This window comes from Alosa alosa, chromosome 6 (genome assembly GCF_017589495.1).
Source record: "Alosa alosa isolate M-15738 ecotype Scorff River chromosome 6, AALO_Geno_1.1, whole genome shotgun sequence".
Classification (NCBI taxonomy): Eukaryota; Metazoa; Chordata; class Actinopteri; order Clupeiformes; family Clupeidae; genus Alosa; species Alosa alosa.
This window is the reverse complement of record NC_063194.1, coordinates 19968119-19983650: the sequence shown is the minus strand read 5'-3', so window position 1 is coordinate 19983650 and position 15532 is coordinate 19968119. Positions and strand designations below refer to the sequence as shown.

At 43.6% G+C, this 15532-nt stretch overlaps 1 protein-coding gene across 1 annotated transcript in view; it reads right to left on the bottom strand.

The window, feature by feature from the left end:
• tex2 (testis expressed 2) overlaps positions 1-15285 on the bottom strand; it is a 49979-nt gene extending 34694 nt beyond the window's left edge. Inside the window, exons 1-4 of the mRNA XM_048245478.1 lie at positions 15168-15285; positions 13886-14065; positions 10118-10286; positions 9124-9259 (exon numbers count right to left, since the gene is read on the bottom strand). Coding sequence (XP_048101435.1) covers positions 9124-9259; positions 10118-10286; positions 13886-14065; positions 15168-15285 — 603 coding nt within the window. The remainder of the gene's footprint in view (positions 1-9123; positions 9260-10117; positions 10287-13885; positions 14066-15167) is intronic.
• Positions 15286-15532: the final 247 nt, after the last annotated feature.

The following is a 15532-nucleotide window of genomic DNA, read 5'->3' as shown; positions in this document are numbered from 1 at the left end:
TGGTAAGTACTTCATGCTCGTCTCGTTCTCCCCAGCCCATTCTCTCCCTTTCTCTTCCTCACACAATACCGTAACATCAACTGACAGCCAGATAGATGGCTTGTTTTACTGGAAGACATGTATGGCATATGGTCCACTGTATTGATTGTGTGCTTTGGCTTATGTACTCTGTGAGTTATGAATTCTATCTGTAGTTCTGTAAATGTATGTGTGGAAGTTAGAGCATCATGACCCCTGCAGACAAACAGGCACACCCATCCATATCACAAGATCGCTGTTATTTCAGACTGCCCCCAGCTACTGCTGTATTTGGGACGGCACTGAATCGATCTCTGCTGAGAAATAGGGAGCTTGATGGTGTTTTAAGCTCCCAATGTTGTCTTCCAGGCAGCGCTGCCACCGTCGACTTAAAGGCACCGAATCCTAACCCTAACCCCAACCTTAACCTATGCCTAACCCTAGCGCCTTCCAGGCAGCGCTGCCTTGAAGACAACGTTGGGGGCTTAAAACACCAAGAAACAAATAGGGAATATATACTTTAGAGAATGAGAAACAGACTGAGAAAGACAGAGAGAGGGGGGAGGAGAGAGAGGACCAAAGAAGACGAGACAGGAAGGGACTGTCATAAGGGAGCTGTTTATGTTGCTCCTCCTGACTGAGAGACGTTGTATATGCCATCCTCCCTTCATACCATGGTGTTCCTTCACCAGAGGAGAGCTTTACATGCACTTCATGTCTGCCTTCAGCCACAGACACAAGCGCGTGTGAATTCTGTCACATTCACCATGACATCTATTACGCCACGGGATGGTTTTAGCACAGGCATCTGAAAGGCAGCCTGTTTGAAGATTCGGCACAAAAAAAGAGACTCTTGTCAAATGGAGGCTGAGACGTAAACAAAGTTTATAATGCATACTGGTCCTAATTACTGCCACAGAAGCAGCACACATAACGAATGTGAGCGTTTAACTCACTTTCAGGCGACCACTTATTCATCCCCCATCATCATATCTCTCCATTTCGCTCTTTCACTCTCTCATTCTCTCACCCTCTCTCTCTCTCTTGATCTCCCTTTTTCCCCCTCAGTCTTTTTGTGGAAACAGAGGAATTTTCACTGAAGACTTGATCAAAGCGCCGGCAGGACAGCAGGTGTGGAGTCACTTCCTGTCTGCCAGCAGGGAGACGGGAAGAGAGAGAGAGAGTGAGAAAGAAAGAGAGAGAGAGTGTGTGTGTGTGTGTGTGTGAGAGAGAGAAAGAGATGCAGGAAGAGCTGCCTGCCACCACTTGGAACAGCCATCCAAAATGGCCGCCGTCCCTCTCTCCCATCCACGTCCCATGGCTCCGTCTCAAAGCTCTCAGTGTGCCATCCCTTTTGCCTGGGCTTGCTTCTCGTCAACTCTGATCAACAAAACAACTCCACATTTGAAAGCCATCAGGAGCATATGACCACATCAAATGCATTGCTTTCAGACATCCACTGAGGTTCTTTTCAGGTAAAAGCATTTGAAGATAGGACAGAGGAGATGGCCTAGCCATCTCCAAAAGATGAGCTCAACACAAATATCAGATGGGATCCAACAAAGACCAATGGAGAACAAACATTTATAGTCTTTTAATAAACACGTTTCAATCTTACATTTATGTGTTTCAAAATAGCTAAAAGATCCCTTACCAGGAGGGTAGGAGTAACACCCTAAATATACTCATTCTTCATTCTCTTGCCTTTACATAAGATTTACATACGTCAGACTAAACTAAAACCTGTAGTGTCCTCATTTCTCGCCACAGATCAGTTTCATGCTGAAGGAGTGTTAAGTGCATCCGTATCATTCTCTGCCTGAAGAACAGTAGCTTGCGTATCACTTTCACTGCTACTGGTTAGAGTGTTCATTTCAGGGCAAAATGATAAAAGGTTGCAGGCACCAGGTGCAAATATAGACCTCGAAGTGAATGTGAGATTTAGGTGAACAATAAACAGTACAGTATTCTGTCATCTTAATGACATTTAACTAAACTTTGTGGTAGCTTACCTCTGCTTCTCATGATATGATATCCTTTTGGACACCCTGTGTCCACGTATTTGTTATACTTTGGTTTCACTCTGGTTTGGTTTCACTACTTTGGCCTGACCGAATAGGTGACTGACAAGTTAGCTCACTATAGGTCTACTCATCAACACTTCAGCCCCTTAAAAATGCCATTTTCCTAAACATTCAAACTGTTTTTAATTAGGCTCTCTTTCATGGACACTTAGCAGCAGAAAATGATGAAAGCAACCAATACAACAGTACTTTTTTGGTCAACTTCACCCAAATCGCCCCCCTCTGGCATGAAAAGGCATTGCATGGGATGAACATCAGTGTTGAAACTATACTTCATGAAAAATGGGGCCAGTAAACTATTCCGAACAAACTATACAAAAGAGTGCCAGTTCTAACACAGAAGTTATATCTGCCTTTTTAGTTTAGATGAGTAGTGCCTAATCTCTTTCCACAATATAAACAATGCAATATGCACTACAAAGAACTGTGCTTCAGCTTTTTTTGATGTAGATAAAAGAAATTCCAAAATGAGATTAAACATTTAAGGTATCTAAATGTAGTAGCACAGTGTGGAGAGGATGAGGCAAACATTTTCTGCCTCCCCAATATCCTCAGCTTCCTTACCGAGTGAGTGAACATCAAAGCATGAGAGCATTAATGATTCATTCAAATGGGCACACCCCAGTTAAATTATGATAAGCACAGTTTTGCTAACCTGACTTTTTTTCATCTTACATCCCCCCAATCTAAAACGGCTGCCCATTCAACCGCCATTAGCGAAGGAAAATAAAGTCTCGGGAAAGAGATAAGCGCCAAAACTTGAGAGTGACATCATTTTTAAGACAAAAATATGCGCTGAGCGGATGAATAAGATGATGAACACAGGGCTGTGTTCAAAGGGAAGATTTCGGGCGGAGGAGCCAAGATGCAGACGCTGGGGCGGCTTCGCCAGCTTAAGAAGCTATACGCTCTTTAAAAAGGGAAACCGCCACAGCCAACAGCGGTTCCAAATGTCTTTTGCGATTAAAAGAGGCGCTCTCCCACTCTTTTGGTTCCGATCGAGAGTTACAGCGGGGATGGGAACGGTCACACTTGCTATGTCTCACTCTGTCTATCTCCCAGCTGTTACACCCCCACCCCCACCCCACCCCACCACACCACACCTCCAAACACACATACACACAGTCTGCCCTAACCCCACTGCCATCACCCCGAACTCCTCTCCTCCTGTCACCCAGGTCAGTAACTCACAGCTGGAGGCCTCCATAGATGTGCTGCTGTGCATGAATATATGGATCTGCTGAGAATAGCTATAGATGTGCGTCTGGCAGGCAGTCTGGCCTTATGTGAACGTGGGGAGGTGTGAGAAAAGGAGAAAGGGAACCAGCTGTGTGATTTCTTCTCTCTCTCTCTCTCTCTCTCTCTCTTTCTGTGTGTGTGTGTATGAATGAATTAGTAGAAGGTATCACTCACTCTGATTTCCCCACTGGCACAATACTTCAGTTGAACAGGACTCCTCTACATGTCCCAACATCCCTTCATACCACCACTGCCCTAGCTGCTGACACACACACACACACACACACACACACACACACACACACACACACACACACACACACATACACACACACACACACACACACACACACACACACACACACACAAACACACACACTCAAACACACACACACACACACACACACACACACACACACACACACACACACACACACACACACACACACACACACACACGCCTTCCCACATCCGTGCCCCTGCTGCCTCTAGCCGAGGGCAGACACGGAGGTGCCAGAGTCCGGCTTCACAGTAGCATCTGACCCCTTCGAGGTCAGGGGTCGTCTCCCGCGGTTCCCCCAGACCAGACGGACACCACAGCAGCACTGACGCCTGTTGGTCGAGGGGGAGCTGTCCGGGGGATTGGCATGTCAGTGGGGTGGGGTGTGAGAAAACATCATCAGTTGCCGTGGTGAAGTCATCATGCCAGATCAAGCCCTCTTGCTTCATTAATGAGGCATAATAGGGGACGTTTCTCTAGGAACCAGGCCATGTTTTGGGGGAAGCCGTAAATTATCGTAATGAAACAGAGACTATTATTATCTGTCCAAGATTACTGCTTAGGCTCCATGGCTACACCATCTGTTTTTTTAAAGGGTCCTCCATACAAAGGCTTCAAGATCAAACACATTTCATTAGCCTTATAGTGTAATGCATAATTCTGGCACAGCCTATGTAATTACTCACATGTTTACATTCCCGATGTTGATTACAGACACCCTAAACCCATACATTGCTTCAATGCTGAAAGCCCTTTAATGAAATTCTTTGTGGTTTTCTACAGATTGATTGCTGCTTGCCATAAATAAAAATCAAAGAAACGTGTGATCTGAATTGTACAAGATTGTACACAAGCAAAAAACACCATTACTCCACACAGACTAGAAAGGGGGAAAAGGAAGGCATGAGAGTTGTGCGAGAAGTGAGAGAACTTCATCAGAGAATGCTATAAACTGATGGAGCGCAAGCAAAAAGCAGACAGAAAGCATTTTTACCCCGCTGTGTTAAATTGGGTGTAAATATAAAAGATTTGAAAGGCCTGGAGAAGAAGAAAGAGAGATGAAGAAGAGAGATGAAGAAGAAGAAGAAAGAGAGGGAGGAGGAAAAGAAAAAAGAAGACGACAACACAAACAAATTAATATGAGAAAAAAGATGCGGCGCTCCTTTCAACAAATCTCAAATCTCTGTGTTGGCCGCTAATGGGGGGCAAGTTCAAAGAGGCACTAGCCTCCCGCTGCTTCACAGCAAAATGGAAGCACAACACTTCCATTGTCTCTGTGGTCTTCTCTCTCTCTCTCTCTGTCTCTTTTTCCTACTTTCCACCTCTCTCTCCTTCTTCCTCTCTCTCATGCCCTTGTTGAAGTTGATAAAGCTCTCTGTCGCTCCCTCCTTCTCTTTCTCTGTCTGTTACCAATGATAAATCATTCTTATTCCCGCTATGTGTCTCATGAGGATGATAAAGTCTGAGAAAAGAAGAGGAAAGGAGACGCGACGCCTCAGTGAGGAGCTGGGCACAGACTCATCCCTCAGAGGTGAGGAGGAGGAGGAGGAGGAGGTGGAAGAGTCTGTGAAGGCATTTTTTCTTCTTCAAACTCCTGGATGAGAACCCCAGCATTAGCCCTGCAGAAATCTGCCAGCATCAAAGACAAGATCCTCTCTCTCTCTCTCTCTCCCTCTCTCTGTCTCTCCCTCTCTCTCTCTTTTGCCTTTCCTCCAACGGTGGCACTTCCACAAGTTCTAAATGTTTAACTCCAGCTATCAGCTCATTAAAAGGTCTTCAAAGCCTTCCATTGATGCAAAGGCATCCATTTGAATTTGTAATCACATTTTATGGCTGCTGTGCTCAGCGTTCTTCAGAGTTTTCCCCTCCTGATGGCTCTTAACTAAACTCTTCTCGCATCAGCTCCACTGGACCGCCAGCCCCACTTATTTCTTTATTTATACGGGGAGCTGGGTGGAGGAGGCTGAAGGAGGCTGGGTGGTGGCGGTGGGGAGCGGTGCGTGCAGATGGGCAAAGCCTGAAGGAGCTTTGATATGTGCTGACACAAGTGAGGAGAGAGGGGAAGAGGCAGGCATCAGATGTGATGGGGGGTGGGGGTGGCTGGAGACAGCAGTGTCGGTCACTGTGTGCTGATGAGGGGAAAAAAAAAACATGGCCGTGTAGAGCCGGTCTAGTCAGAGAGGTCTCAAGAGTCAATCTCTGTCAGTCTCTCAGTCTATCTCCGTCTCTCTCAGTCTCTCTCAGTCTATCTCAGTCTATCTTAGTCTATCTCAGTCTCTCTCAGTCTATCTCCGTCTATCTCAGTCTCTCTCAGTCTCTCCAGTCTCTCTCAGTCTATCTCAGTCTCTCTCAGTCTATCTCCGTCTATCTCAGTCTCTCTCAGTCTATCTCCGTCTATCTCAGTCTCTCTCAGTCAATTTCAATTCAATTGAGCTTTATTGGCATGACAAAAAATACAATTTGTATTGCCAAAGCATACATGTACGTAGTAGTGTGTAAAGACATAAAACAAAACATCATGCATCATATATTACTGCAACGGCAGTGTGTGTGTGTATTTGAGTTTTTGTGTGCTTCACTGATGAAGTGACTCCCTTTGTTTATGGCAAGCATCTATATATCTTGCTGCGACTCTTGCGCTCTTTTGTTCCTCTCCTAATAGTATTCTTAGACTTAGATCCTTAAAGTTGTGAAGGTCTGGATGCATTTCTCTGAATTTAGGAAAGAATTGATCTCGTATGTCTTTCCATTGGCAGCATTCAGCCAAGAAGTGAAGCTCTGTTTCTATGGCACCTTGGTTGCAATTGGTGCACAGCCTGTCTTCTCTGGGCAGCCAGGTTTGCCTGTGTCTGTCCTTCTCAATAGCCAGACTGTGATTGCTTAGCCTGTACCTGGTCAAGGTTTTTCTCTGTCTGGTATCAGTGACTGTGGATAGGTAGTCTGCCACAGTGTACTCTCTGTTTAGGGCCAAATAACATTGAAGTTTATTTTGTCTTTTTGTTTTTTTCAGTCCAATATGATAAGTAATTTTGTTTTTCTGCATTTATAATTTGGTTAGGCTTAATTGTTTGAGAAAGGGTGGCAAGGTCCTGAGGCTGACTATTAGTTGTGTTAGTTGTACTATTAGTATGTGTGAGTCTCAGGACTAGCTGGATGAGGGGACTTGTTTTTACACTCATCTCTTGGCTTTTTAGGGCTTTATAACAATAGGAGTTGGGGTCGCTTGTTTTGAGATGTTCGAAGAATTTGATAGCTCTTTTTTCAATTTTAATTAGTAAAGGGTATTGGCCTAATTCAGCCCTGCATGCATTGTTAGGTGTGTTCCTCTGTACCTTGAGGATGCTTTTACAGAACTCTGCATGCAGGGTTTCGATTGGGTGTTTGTCCCATTTTTCAAATCTATTGTTGTACATAAGAGGACCCCACACTTCACTGCCGTATAATGAAATTGGTTCGATAACTGTTTGAAATATTTTGAGCCAGATCCGAATGGGTATGTCAAATTGAATAGTTTTTTTGATGGCATAGAAAGCCCTTCTTGCTTTCTCTTTCAAATCATTCACGGCCAAGTTGAAATTACCAGTTGAACTGATTTTTAGCCCAAGGTAGGTGTAACTTTTTACTTGTTCGATTGCATATGTACCAAGGGTTAATTTCTTTCTCTGATGTCTGGATTTTTTCTGGAAGGTTAGTATTTTTGTTTTTTGTGGGTTAATAGTCAGGGCCCAGGTCTGACAGAACTTGTGCAGGACATTTAGGTTCTGCTGTAGACCCTCTTCTGTTGGAGACAGCAGAACCAAGTCAGATCCAAAAAAGAAGAAATTTGATTTCGGAGTCATTTAATAGGAGGCCAGGAGCTGTTGACTGCTCGAGTCTTTTTGCCAATTCATTAATATATATATTGAAGAGGGTCGGTGATAGAGGACAGCCCTGTCTCACACCCCGTTCTTGAGTGAAGAATTCTGTTTGTTTGTTTCCAATTTTAATTGCACATTTGTTGTTTAAATACATTGTTTTTATTATGTTGTATGCTTTTCCCCCTACACCAGATTCAATAAGTTTACAAAATAGGCCATCATGCCAAATAGAATCAAAGGCCTTCTGGAAATCTACAAAGCAAGCAAATATTTTTGTTTTACTTTGGTTTACATATTTATTTATTAAGGTGTGTAGGGTGAAAATATGATCTGATGTTCTACATTTTGGTAAAAAACCAATTTGACTTCTACTCAGGGCATCATGCTCGATAAGGAAGTTTATTATTCTATTGTTTAAAATGCTACAAAATAACTTCCCCAGATTACTGTTTACACAAATGCCCCGGTAGTTATTAGGGTCTAATTTGTCTCCACTTTTGAAAAGGGGTGTAATGAGTCCTTCATTCCAGACATCAGGGAAGTATCCGACACTCAGAACCAAGTTGAACAGTTTTAGAATAGCCAGATGAAAATTGTGGCTTGCATTTTTAATCATTTCATTGAGGATGCCATCAGGGCCACTTGCCTTTCTTGGCTGCAAGCCTTTGAGTTTTTCTGTTAGTTCATTTTCTGTAACTGGGTAGTCTAGTGGGTTTTGATATTTATTTATTGTGTTTTCCATGTCAATCATTTTTTGGTAAATTTGGGTTTGTTCTGGGTTCATACTGTGTTTTCCATAGAGGTTTTCAAAGTGACTTTTCCATACTCCTCCATTTTGGATGGCAAGTTCCTCATGTTGCTTTTTGTTAAGTTTATTCCAGTTATTCCAGAAATTATTTGAATTTAAAGATTCTTCAATTGTCTCTAATTGATTTTTTGTGAACTGTTCCCTCTTCTTTCTGAGTGTGTTTTTGTATTGTTTAAGCTCTTCATAATAGCTAAAGTAAACCAGGATTGTCGGGTTGTCTATGTTTTTTTTATTTGACAGGAGCCTAAGTTTTTCCTCATTAATTTGCAATCTTGATCAAACCATTTTTTTTTTTTTTTTTTATCCCTATGAGATTTTTTGGTAGTTTTAAGATTAGAAATGGTTGCCAGGTAATGGAAAATGTTGTTTAGTTCTTCGGCTGCATGGTTTACGCCCTCTTTATTATGCAGGTAAGTATGTGCTAAAAATGTTTCTATTTGAGAACCCACTTTAGGTTGACAAAAAGCTTTCAGGTACTCCTCTTTGCTGTTATGGGCCCACCTGTAGGTTTCTCTAGTGCTGTACAGCATTACAGGTATGGGCCTTTTGTGTGTGTTGGTATTTTCGCTAATTTTAAGATACATAGTAATTTGACTGTGGTCTGACAGAGGTGTTAGTGGTTTGACCGTGAATGCTTTGAAAGTGAATAGGTCCAAATCTGTAATCATATAATCAACTGTTGAGCAGCCAAGTGGTGAGCTGTAGGTATATCTCCCTAATGAGTCCCCTCAAGACCCTACCATTGAGCAGGTACAGACCAAGGCTTTTACAGAGCTCGATGAGCAATTTACCATTTTTATTGACTGATTTGTCAAAAGTATTACGGGCAAAGTTTACCATGTTTGATGGATAATCGCTGCCGAATATATGGTTATTACCTTCATCTGAGTTGTAGTCGGCTAAAGATCCTGTCCTGGCATTTAGGTCTCCGCAGATCAACACTTTACCCTGGGCCTGAAAGTAGTTGATCTGACTGTGGAGAGTATCAAAAATCTCTTCATTATAGTAGGGAGATTCAGAGGGGGGAATGTACAGAGCACAGAGGAATATATCATTTGTTGTCTGTGTTAGTTTTTTGTCAATTCTAAGCCAGATATGTGATTCTTCTTTTTTGATTGTAGTAATATATTCGGCTATTTCTAATTTCAGCCAAATAATTATGCCTCCCGAATCTCTTCCACGTGTGACTTTTACATGTTTTCTGGAGGAAATGGCTATTTCACAATATCCTGTGGGACAGAGAGTCACTTCATCAGTTTTGCGCCATGTTTCTTGGAGAATTATTATATCTGTGTTTTGAATGCTTTTCTTAAATTCCAGGGCTTTAATTTTACAACCAAAGCTGGATGAATTAATGCCCTGAATATTCCACAGTGAAACTGATAAAGATTTCATCACACAAGTAATGTACTAATAATGATTTGACAAATTTTAACAAGTTTCATTGACCTCTAAGATGAGTTAAACCTATCATTTTGAATTATAGTATATAATTATTATATATTATATATATATATATATATATATATTATGTGTTTTAATATTGTTTATATATGCATATATATCACTATTATTTAGACATTGTTATGGTTACTATTAATAAACAGTAAATATATTTGTATGACTCACGACTAGTCCATTAGCCGTGTGCATATGATGTCTAATAGATCTCTGATCTCTGCTAGTTTAGTGCAGCGTGAGTCTTTCAGCACTGTTGCATCGTAGGCTGCTCCTGCTGCTCTGGCCTGCCATGTGGTGTGTGGAGGTCATGATGCCGCTCTGCCACGGAGCTGCTCCCCTGCTGTAAGCACCCTCGAGTTGGGGTGGCTACCCCGGTGTCTCGGTGCTGGTGGGTGCAGGTGTTCCTGGTGCAGATGATGGTGTTGATGTGGCGACATGGGATTCTTCTGCTGGCACTCGGACGTCTCTTATGTGTAGGGTGTTTGTGCCAAGATTCTTGGGGATTGCGGGGCTCTCTAGGCTGAGGAGCATGGTGTTGCCTAGGGGGGGTGTGGAGTGTTGAGTTGCAGGCCTCTGAGGTGTTGGCTGCTGAGCTGAGGGGACCACAGCTGCAGGGTGTCGGTTTGCAGTTCTCTGCCTGGTGCCTGGATGTGGGATGGTGTTTGTGATGTAGTCCAGGAGGGTATGGTCTGCTCGGATGGGAGGCTGTGGTTCGACCAAAAGCAACGTCTTTCAATGTTTTTTAAGAACACATTGATGGTATCTTCTTGGGAGGTGGACATGGTCATGCAGGCTGTGTAGGCCGAGCATTGGGTGGTGTGCCAGGTGAACGTTTGGCATGGGGGCACATCCGCGGGGAGATGGCAGCATTCACCTTGTGTATGGTGTCTGGGTGAAAGTGGGCTCTGGGAAGGAGGGTGGAGATGACTATTTTGGACATGGGAAAGGTCTCTGTTGCTTTTTCTGCCACTCTTGTGATAGACTCTGCCACACGCTCTTGTTGTGTCCTCAGGTCATTTGTCCCCACATGTATGATGATGTGGCTTGGTTCTCCTAAACATTCGCTGGTCAGCAGTTTGAATGCATCAGCCGTTTTAGGGCACCAAAGTTTGGTTGTTTTTTGGTGTGGAAACAGCTGTTCTTCATTTATAAATTTGCCATTAGAATCAATTAAAATGACTACTTCTGCATCATTAGTTGATATAGCTTGCTCTTGGCTGATGTGGGTGGGTTCAGGGGTGTCTGCATGAGTGCTGGATGGTGATCTTGATGAAGCAAGGGGTTCTGTCTGTGATGGAGTGGTCGATTCTGGTGTTTGAGTGGTAGCTGAAGTGTTGAGATGCAGCTTGCCCTTCATCTGCTCTCTGCTCCTTTCTAGCTTGAGCTCCTCTCTGACCTCTCTCAGCTCTCTCCTCAGGGCCTCCCTGTCCTGCTGCAGGTCCCTAATTTGTCCCCTCAGCTCTCGTACACATGCTGTTAACTCCTCTTTGAATTGGTGAAACTGTTCCTCTAACAGTTGATTTGAGGTGGTATACTGAAGCTGTTCTCTGAGCTGCACTAATTCTACTTCCTGAAGGGACAGACTGTTTTTTAGCTGGTTGACAGACTGTCTCTCACTTCTTCACACCCTCTTATATACTCACTCAATCACTCACTCATTTTCTTACCTAATCAAATTTTTACTTACTCACTCACTCACACCCTCAACCCCCCACTACATTGCACCTCACTCATTTACTTACTTTCTCACTCACTCACTCACTCACTCACTCACTCTCTCACTCACTCACTCACTCACTCACTCACTTTCCCACTCACTCACTCCCTCTCTCACTCAGTCTGTCACTCACCTGACAGTGGCACCCTGTTTGCTGTTTTTGAACATCACAGGGACATAAAGCTGTCAATTTTTAAGTGTAGTACCATCACATTTGAAGATGGAGATCAAAGCCAGGCGGAGATCTGAAGGTTGGCCTGTCCAAGACCTTTTTTGATGTGCAAGACTGGAAAGTGATTTAAATGCTTTTCATGCCAAGCAAAGGGCCAAAACCAGCAAGCACCACCTATTTTGTACAGTAGCAATCTACCCCCCACACACACAACACAACATGCAATGAGAGTGAACTGTTCATTTAGTTCTTCACATCTATTGAAATAATGCCGGATGAAGTAATGTCACTCAGTGGAAGAAAAAAACCCTTAGATCCCTCTGGCAGAACACCTTTAAATCTGAATTTCCTTGCAGGAGCAAGTCTTTGAAACCTAATGCATAAACATCATCCCCCGCTCCCCTCCTTCTCCTCCTCCTCCTCCTCCTCTTCATCCTCCTCCCCCCCTCCTTCCCCCCTTTCCTCGTACCTAAAAGCGCAGGCTTCACAGTGACTTTGGCGAACTTTTCCTCTCCAGAAGCTCTCAGTAACTTAAATAAGCGTCTGCCTGGGAATTTTGCTGTTATGTCTCATCAAAGCGGCAAAGATCTGTTGCGATCCTCCCCCCTGTCTGTTCCCTGGATGTCAGTCAGAAAACGCCGCACCGCGCCGATGTACCCACCGCCTGCCACCGCGGTCTCTGTTTAAGGCGGAATAGCTTTGACTCGCAAACCTATTTGTCTCTGTGCAGAAGAATCTCACCTTGTATCTTGTTAAAGGTTGCACATTGATCCTCACTGACAGAGACCTTAGTCACCCAGTCTGTTTTTCCACCTCCGTATGATATCACCTCACCATAAGTATTAAAGCATGGATTACATTTTTTTTTTACTCACTTAGATGTACAACATGTCGCATAAACCTTGCTCTCTTTAACTCTCCACAACATTAAGGCAAATAGCTGCTTGGCCTCATATCTCATTTTGTGAACATGAAAATGCTAATGCCCACCTGACACTAAACATCATTGTAATTGCACAGAGAGATGTCAGGTCACTTTGATTGTGTGCCAGGCAACGAATACTTATGTCAGTGAGCTACTCATACATTTCACACAAACGTTACTGTAACACGTTTGTTCATTCTGCAATCGCTGTATATGCAACATGAGGCATAATGGAATAGACAACCTTTCTTTACCATGCAAGGCAGATTGTACTTGTCTGTGTTCTATGTGCACGTGGCATAATACATTTATGAAGCACTGTTGCCATGGAATATAAATAACATATATTTTATTGCTTTAGAACATTTGTGACAGCTTATGTCTACAAAATGTTGTACATACTGTATTATTTTTTGCAAATATTGATTTACAATGTTATTTTGTAGTTACTGTATATTTTGGGAACAAATTACACAGTAACCAAACCTTGCAGTCTATGTTCTTTGTTAGTGAATATTAGATCATTTGCGGTCTTTCAGTAAATGATTGACTGAGTGCTTTCTTGCATGTGGTGAAGTTTTTGCCTTTTTCAGTAATTCTGCATGGGTGGTATATTTTGAGAAAAGCCTTCTCTGTTTTGGAAAATGCACTTAGTGTTTAGAGACTGAGGTTACCATTTTGGGAAATGCATGGTGCATTTGGGACAAACTGCCATTAATTATGCTGAGAGCAATGTGTGTGCACTGAAAAATGTTGGTTGAGAAGGGCACACACACACACACACACACACACACACACATAAACACAACACACACACACACACACACTCAAATGATAACTTGCAGCAATCAGAAAAAGAGGAGAAGCATTGGGGGTCTGACATGTTATTGCCAGCTTCTCTCTCCTCTGACTGTTTAGACAGTCGGGGACAGAATTCCAGTGTCACAAACATGTTGGGCCATGTGTAGATATCTAAACAATCCGTCAAAGCTGTACAAATGTCAAGTAAAGAAGCATAAAATGTGCTACTCTTTCTGAGAGATCCTGGCTACAGAAGAGACCACTCATTGACACGTATTGACATTCTTCCCCTCTATAACAATGTTTTCTATAGCAGTGTTTTCTTGCTGTTTTGGTTCAAAACTCCCAAATGTTCCAAGATTCAGCCAAAGAAAAGAAAAATCCCCCAAACCTGCAATAACACACCAGCCCACCGGCCCAATTCCTACAATATGTTCCTCTATATGTATAACTACATGTATATGTATAACCTCATTATTGCACACCAAGACTATATGGCCATTTAACTCCTGTGTCCACTGACGGTCCTCTAATGTGGACACTGGCCCTGCAGTGGGAGGCAGAGATGCGGCTCCACGTGGCTCCTCAGTGCCGCTGGGCCTCTGGAGGTCAGCTTGGCTTCTCCGAACTCCCAGCAGGTCACTGCATTCCTCAAATAGCTGAGTCCGGAGCCTCTTTTCCTCTGCCACGCACACCCTGTTGCCTGGAGACAAGAGAGAGAGAGACACAGAGAGAGACAGACAGAGAGAGAGAGAGAGAGAGAGAGAGAGAGAGAGAGACAAAGGGCATGCCAGGCGAACTGAGAAAACACAAGCTCAGAGATACCACTGAGTGATAAAATAATGATGTGTTCTCCGTTTCATCAGAACATATGCTCACTAGAACTCACTAGTTTACAAAAGCCGTTCAGTGTTTTCCCTCTTTTCTTTTCCGAGAAAGAAAAATGCACAAGTCCGACCAAAGACACATCTGGGGCTGCTGACACGAGCTTTATCAAATTCCAGAAAAACAAACAAAAATCTGTTTCGAGGGGATTTCTGTCGTGTCTAAAAATGCAGACAGTAACTGTGCACAGCTCTGACAACATCAGAGATGTAAAGTAGACGAGCGGGGCGGGCTGTGGATCTCAAACCGCCTTGTCTCGGTTGGAACCCTCTAGTTTCTTTTGCTCCCCGTGTATGTTGACGTGATGTGGTTTACGATATGTCTGCACACATTTTCTGGTCAGACACTGAAGCTGCTTTGCTGTGGCCACTGAAGTCAACGAGGGCACTGCAGAACAGCTGAGTCTGAGGCCTTGTCCATGAACATGGCTCTGAAAGTGATCTGACAGGGATTTAGCAGGTCTTAGTCAGACCTAGGCCACACCAGGGGGTTACCTACGATGTTGAGCCTAAAACAAGAGGTGCGTTGAAATTTGTTAAGCAGAGGCAAACATCTGGTAAACATGTTCTCTGTGAAATTTTAAATTTGTGTAAATATTATACATTTATTCGATTGACTGCAAGCAATTACCATGATTTTTTGCTTCTGTTTGCTGAATTTGGACGCAGGCTTTAGTCTCAATATACCTCTAATCTTACTTAGTGGCACAACCCCATGAACCAGAGTCTGCTGGCTCCATCCAGTAAACTACTCTCTCTCTCTCTCTCTCTCTCTCTCTCTCTCTCTCTCTCTCTCTCTCTCTCTCATATGCCTCCCCCATTATTATATCATGGTTCTATGACCTCACATACCCCTTTAAAGCCCAGACGTTTGTAACAAGCTGGAGTCTCTCATTGTGTTTTCATCCCCTTATTGTTTACCAACAAGGCCCTGGCGGCTTGAGGGCAACAAAGTTCGCGCCGCCGTCTCCCTGTCTCCTTCCCGCCCTGCTGCTTTGACATCACCCTGACGACAGGGACTCGTCTCGGGTGGCGGCATGCGACTCCTGAGGTTTCCCTTCGCCCGTTTGAAGCTCCGGCCACTCGGAAAAAAAAGAAGCATCTCCGCCCCATTTCTTTCATTTGCCCACTTTTCATCTGGCAACGGCATCTCCGCAGACATCAAGGGGAGATTCCATGCAAACATGTCATTTGGCTCATGATGTCATAGTCATCGGGGAGTTGTCTGTTGTCTGGCAAGCGGGCGACGTCGGAAATAGTATGTAGGGTGTACACACACACACACG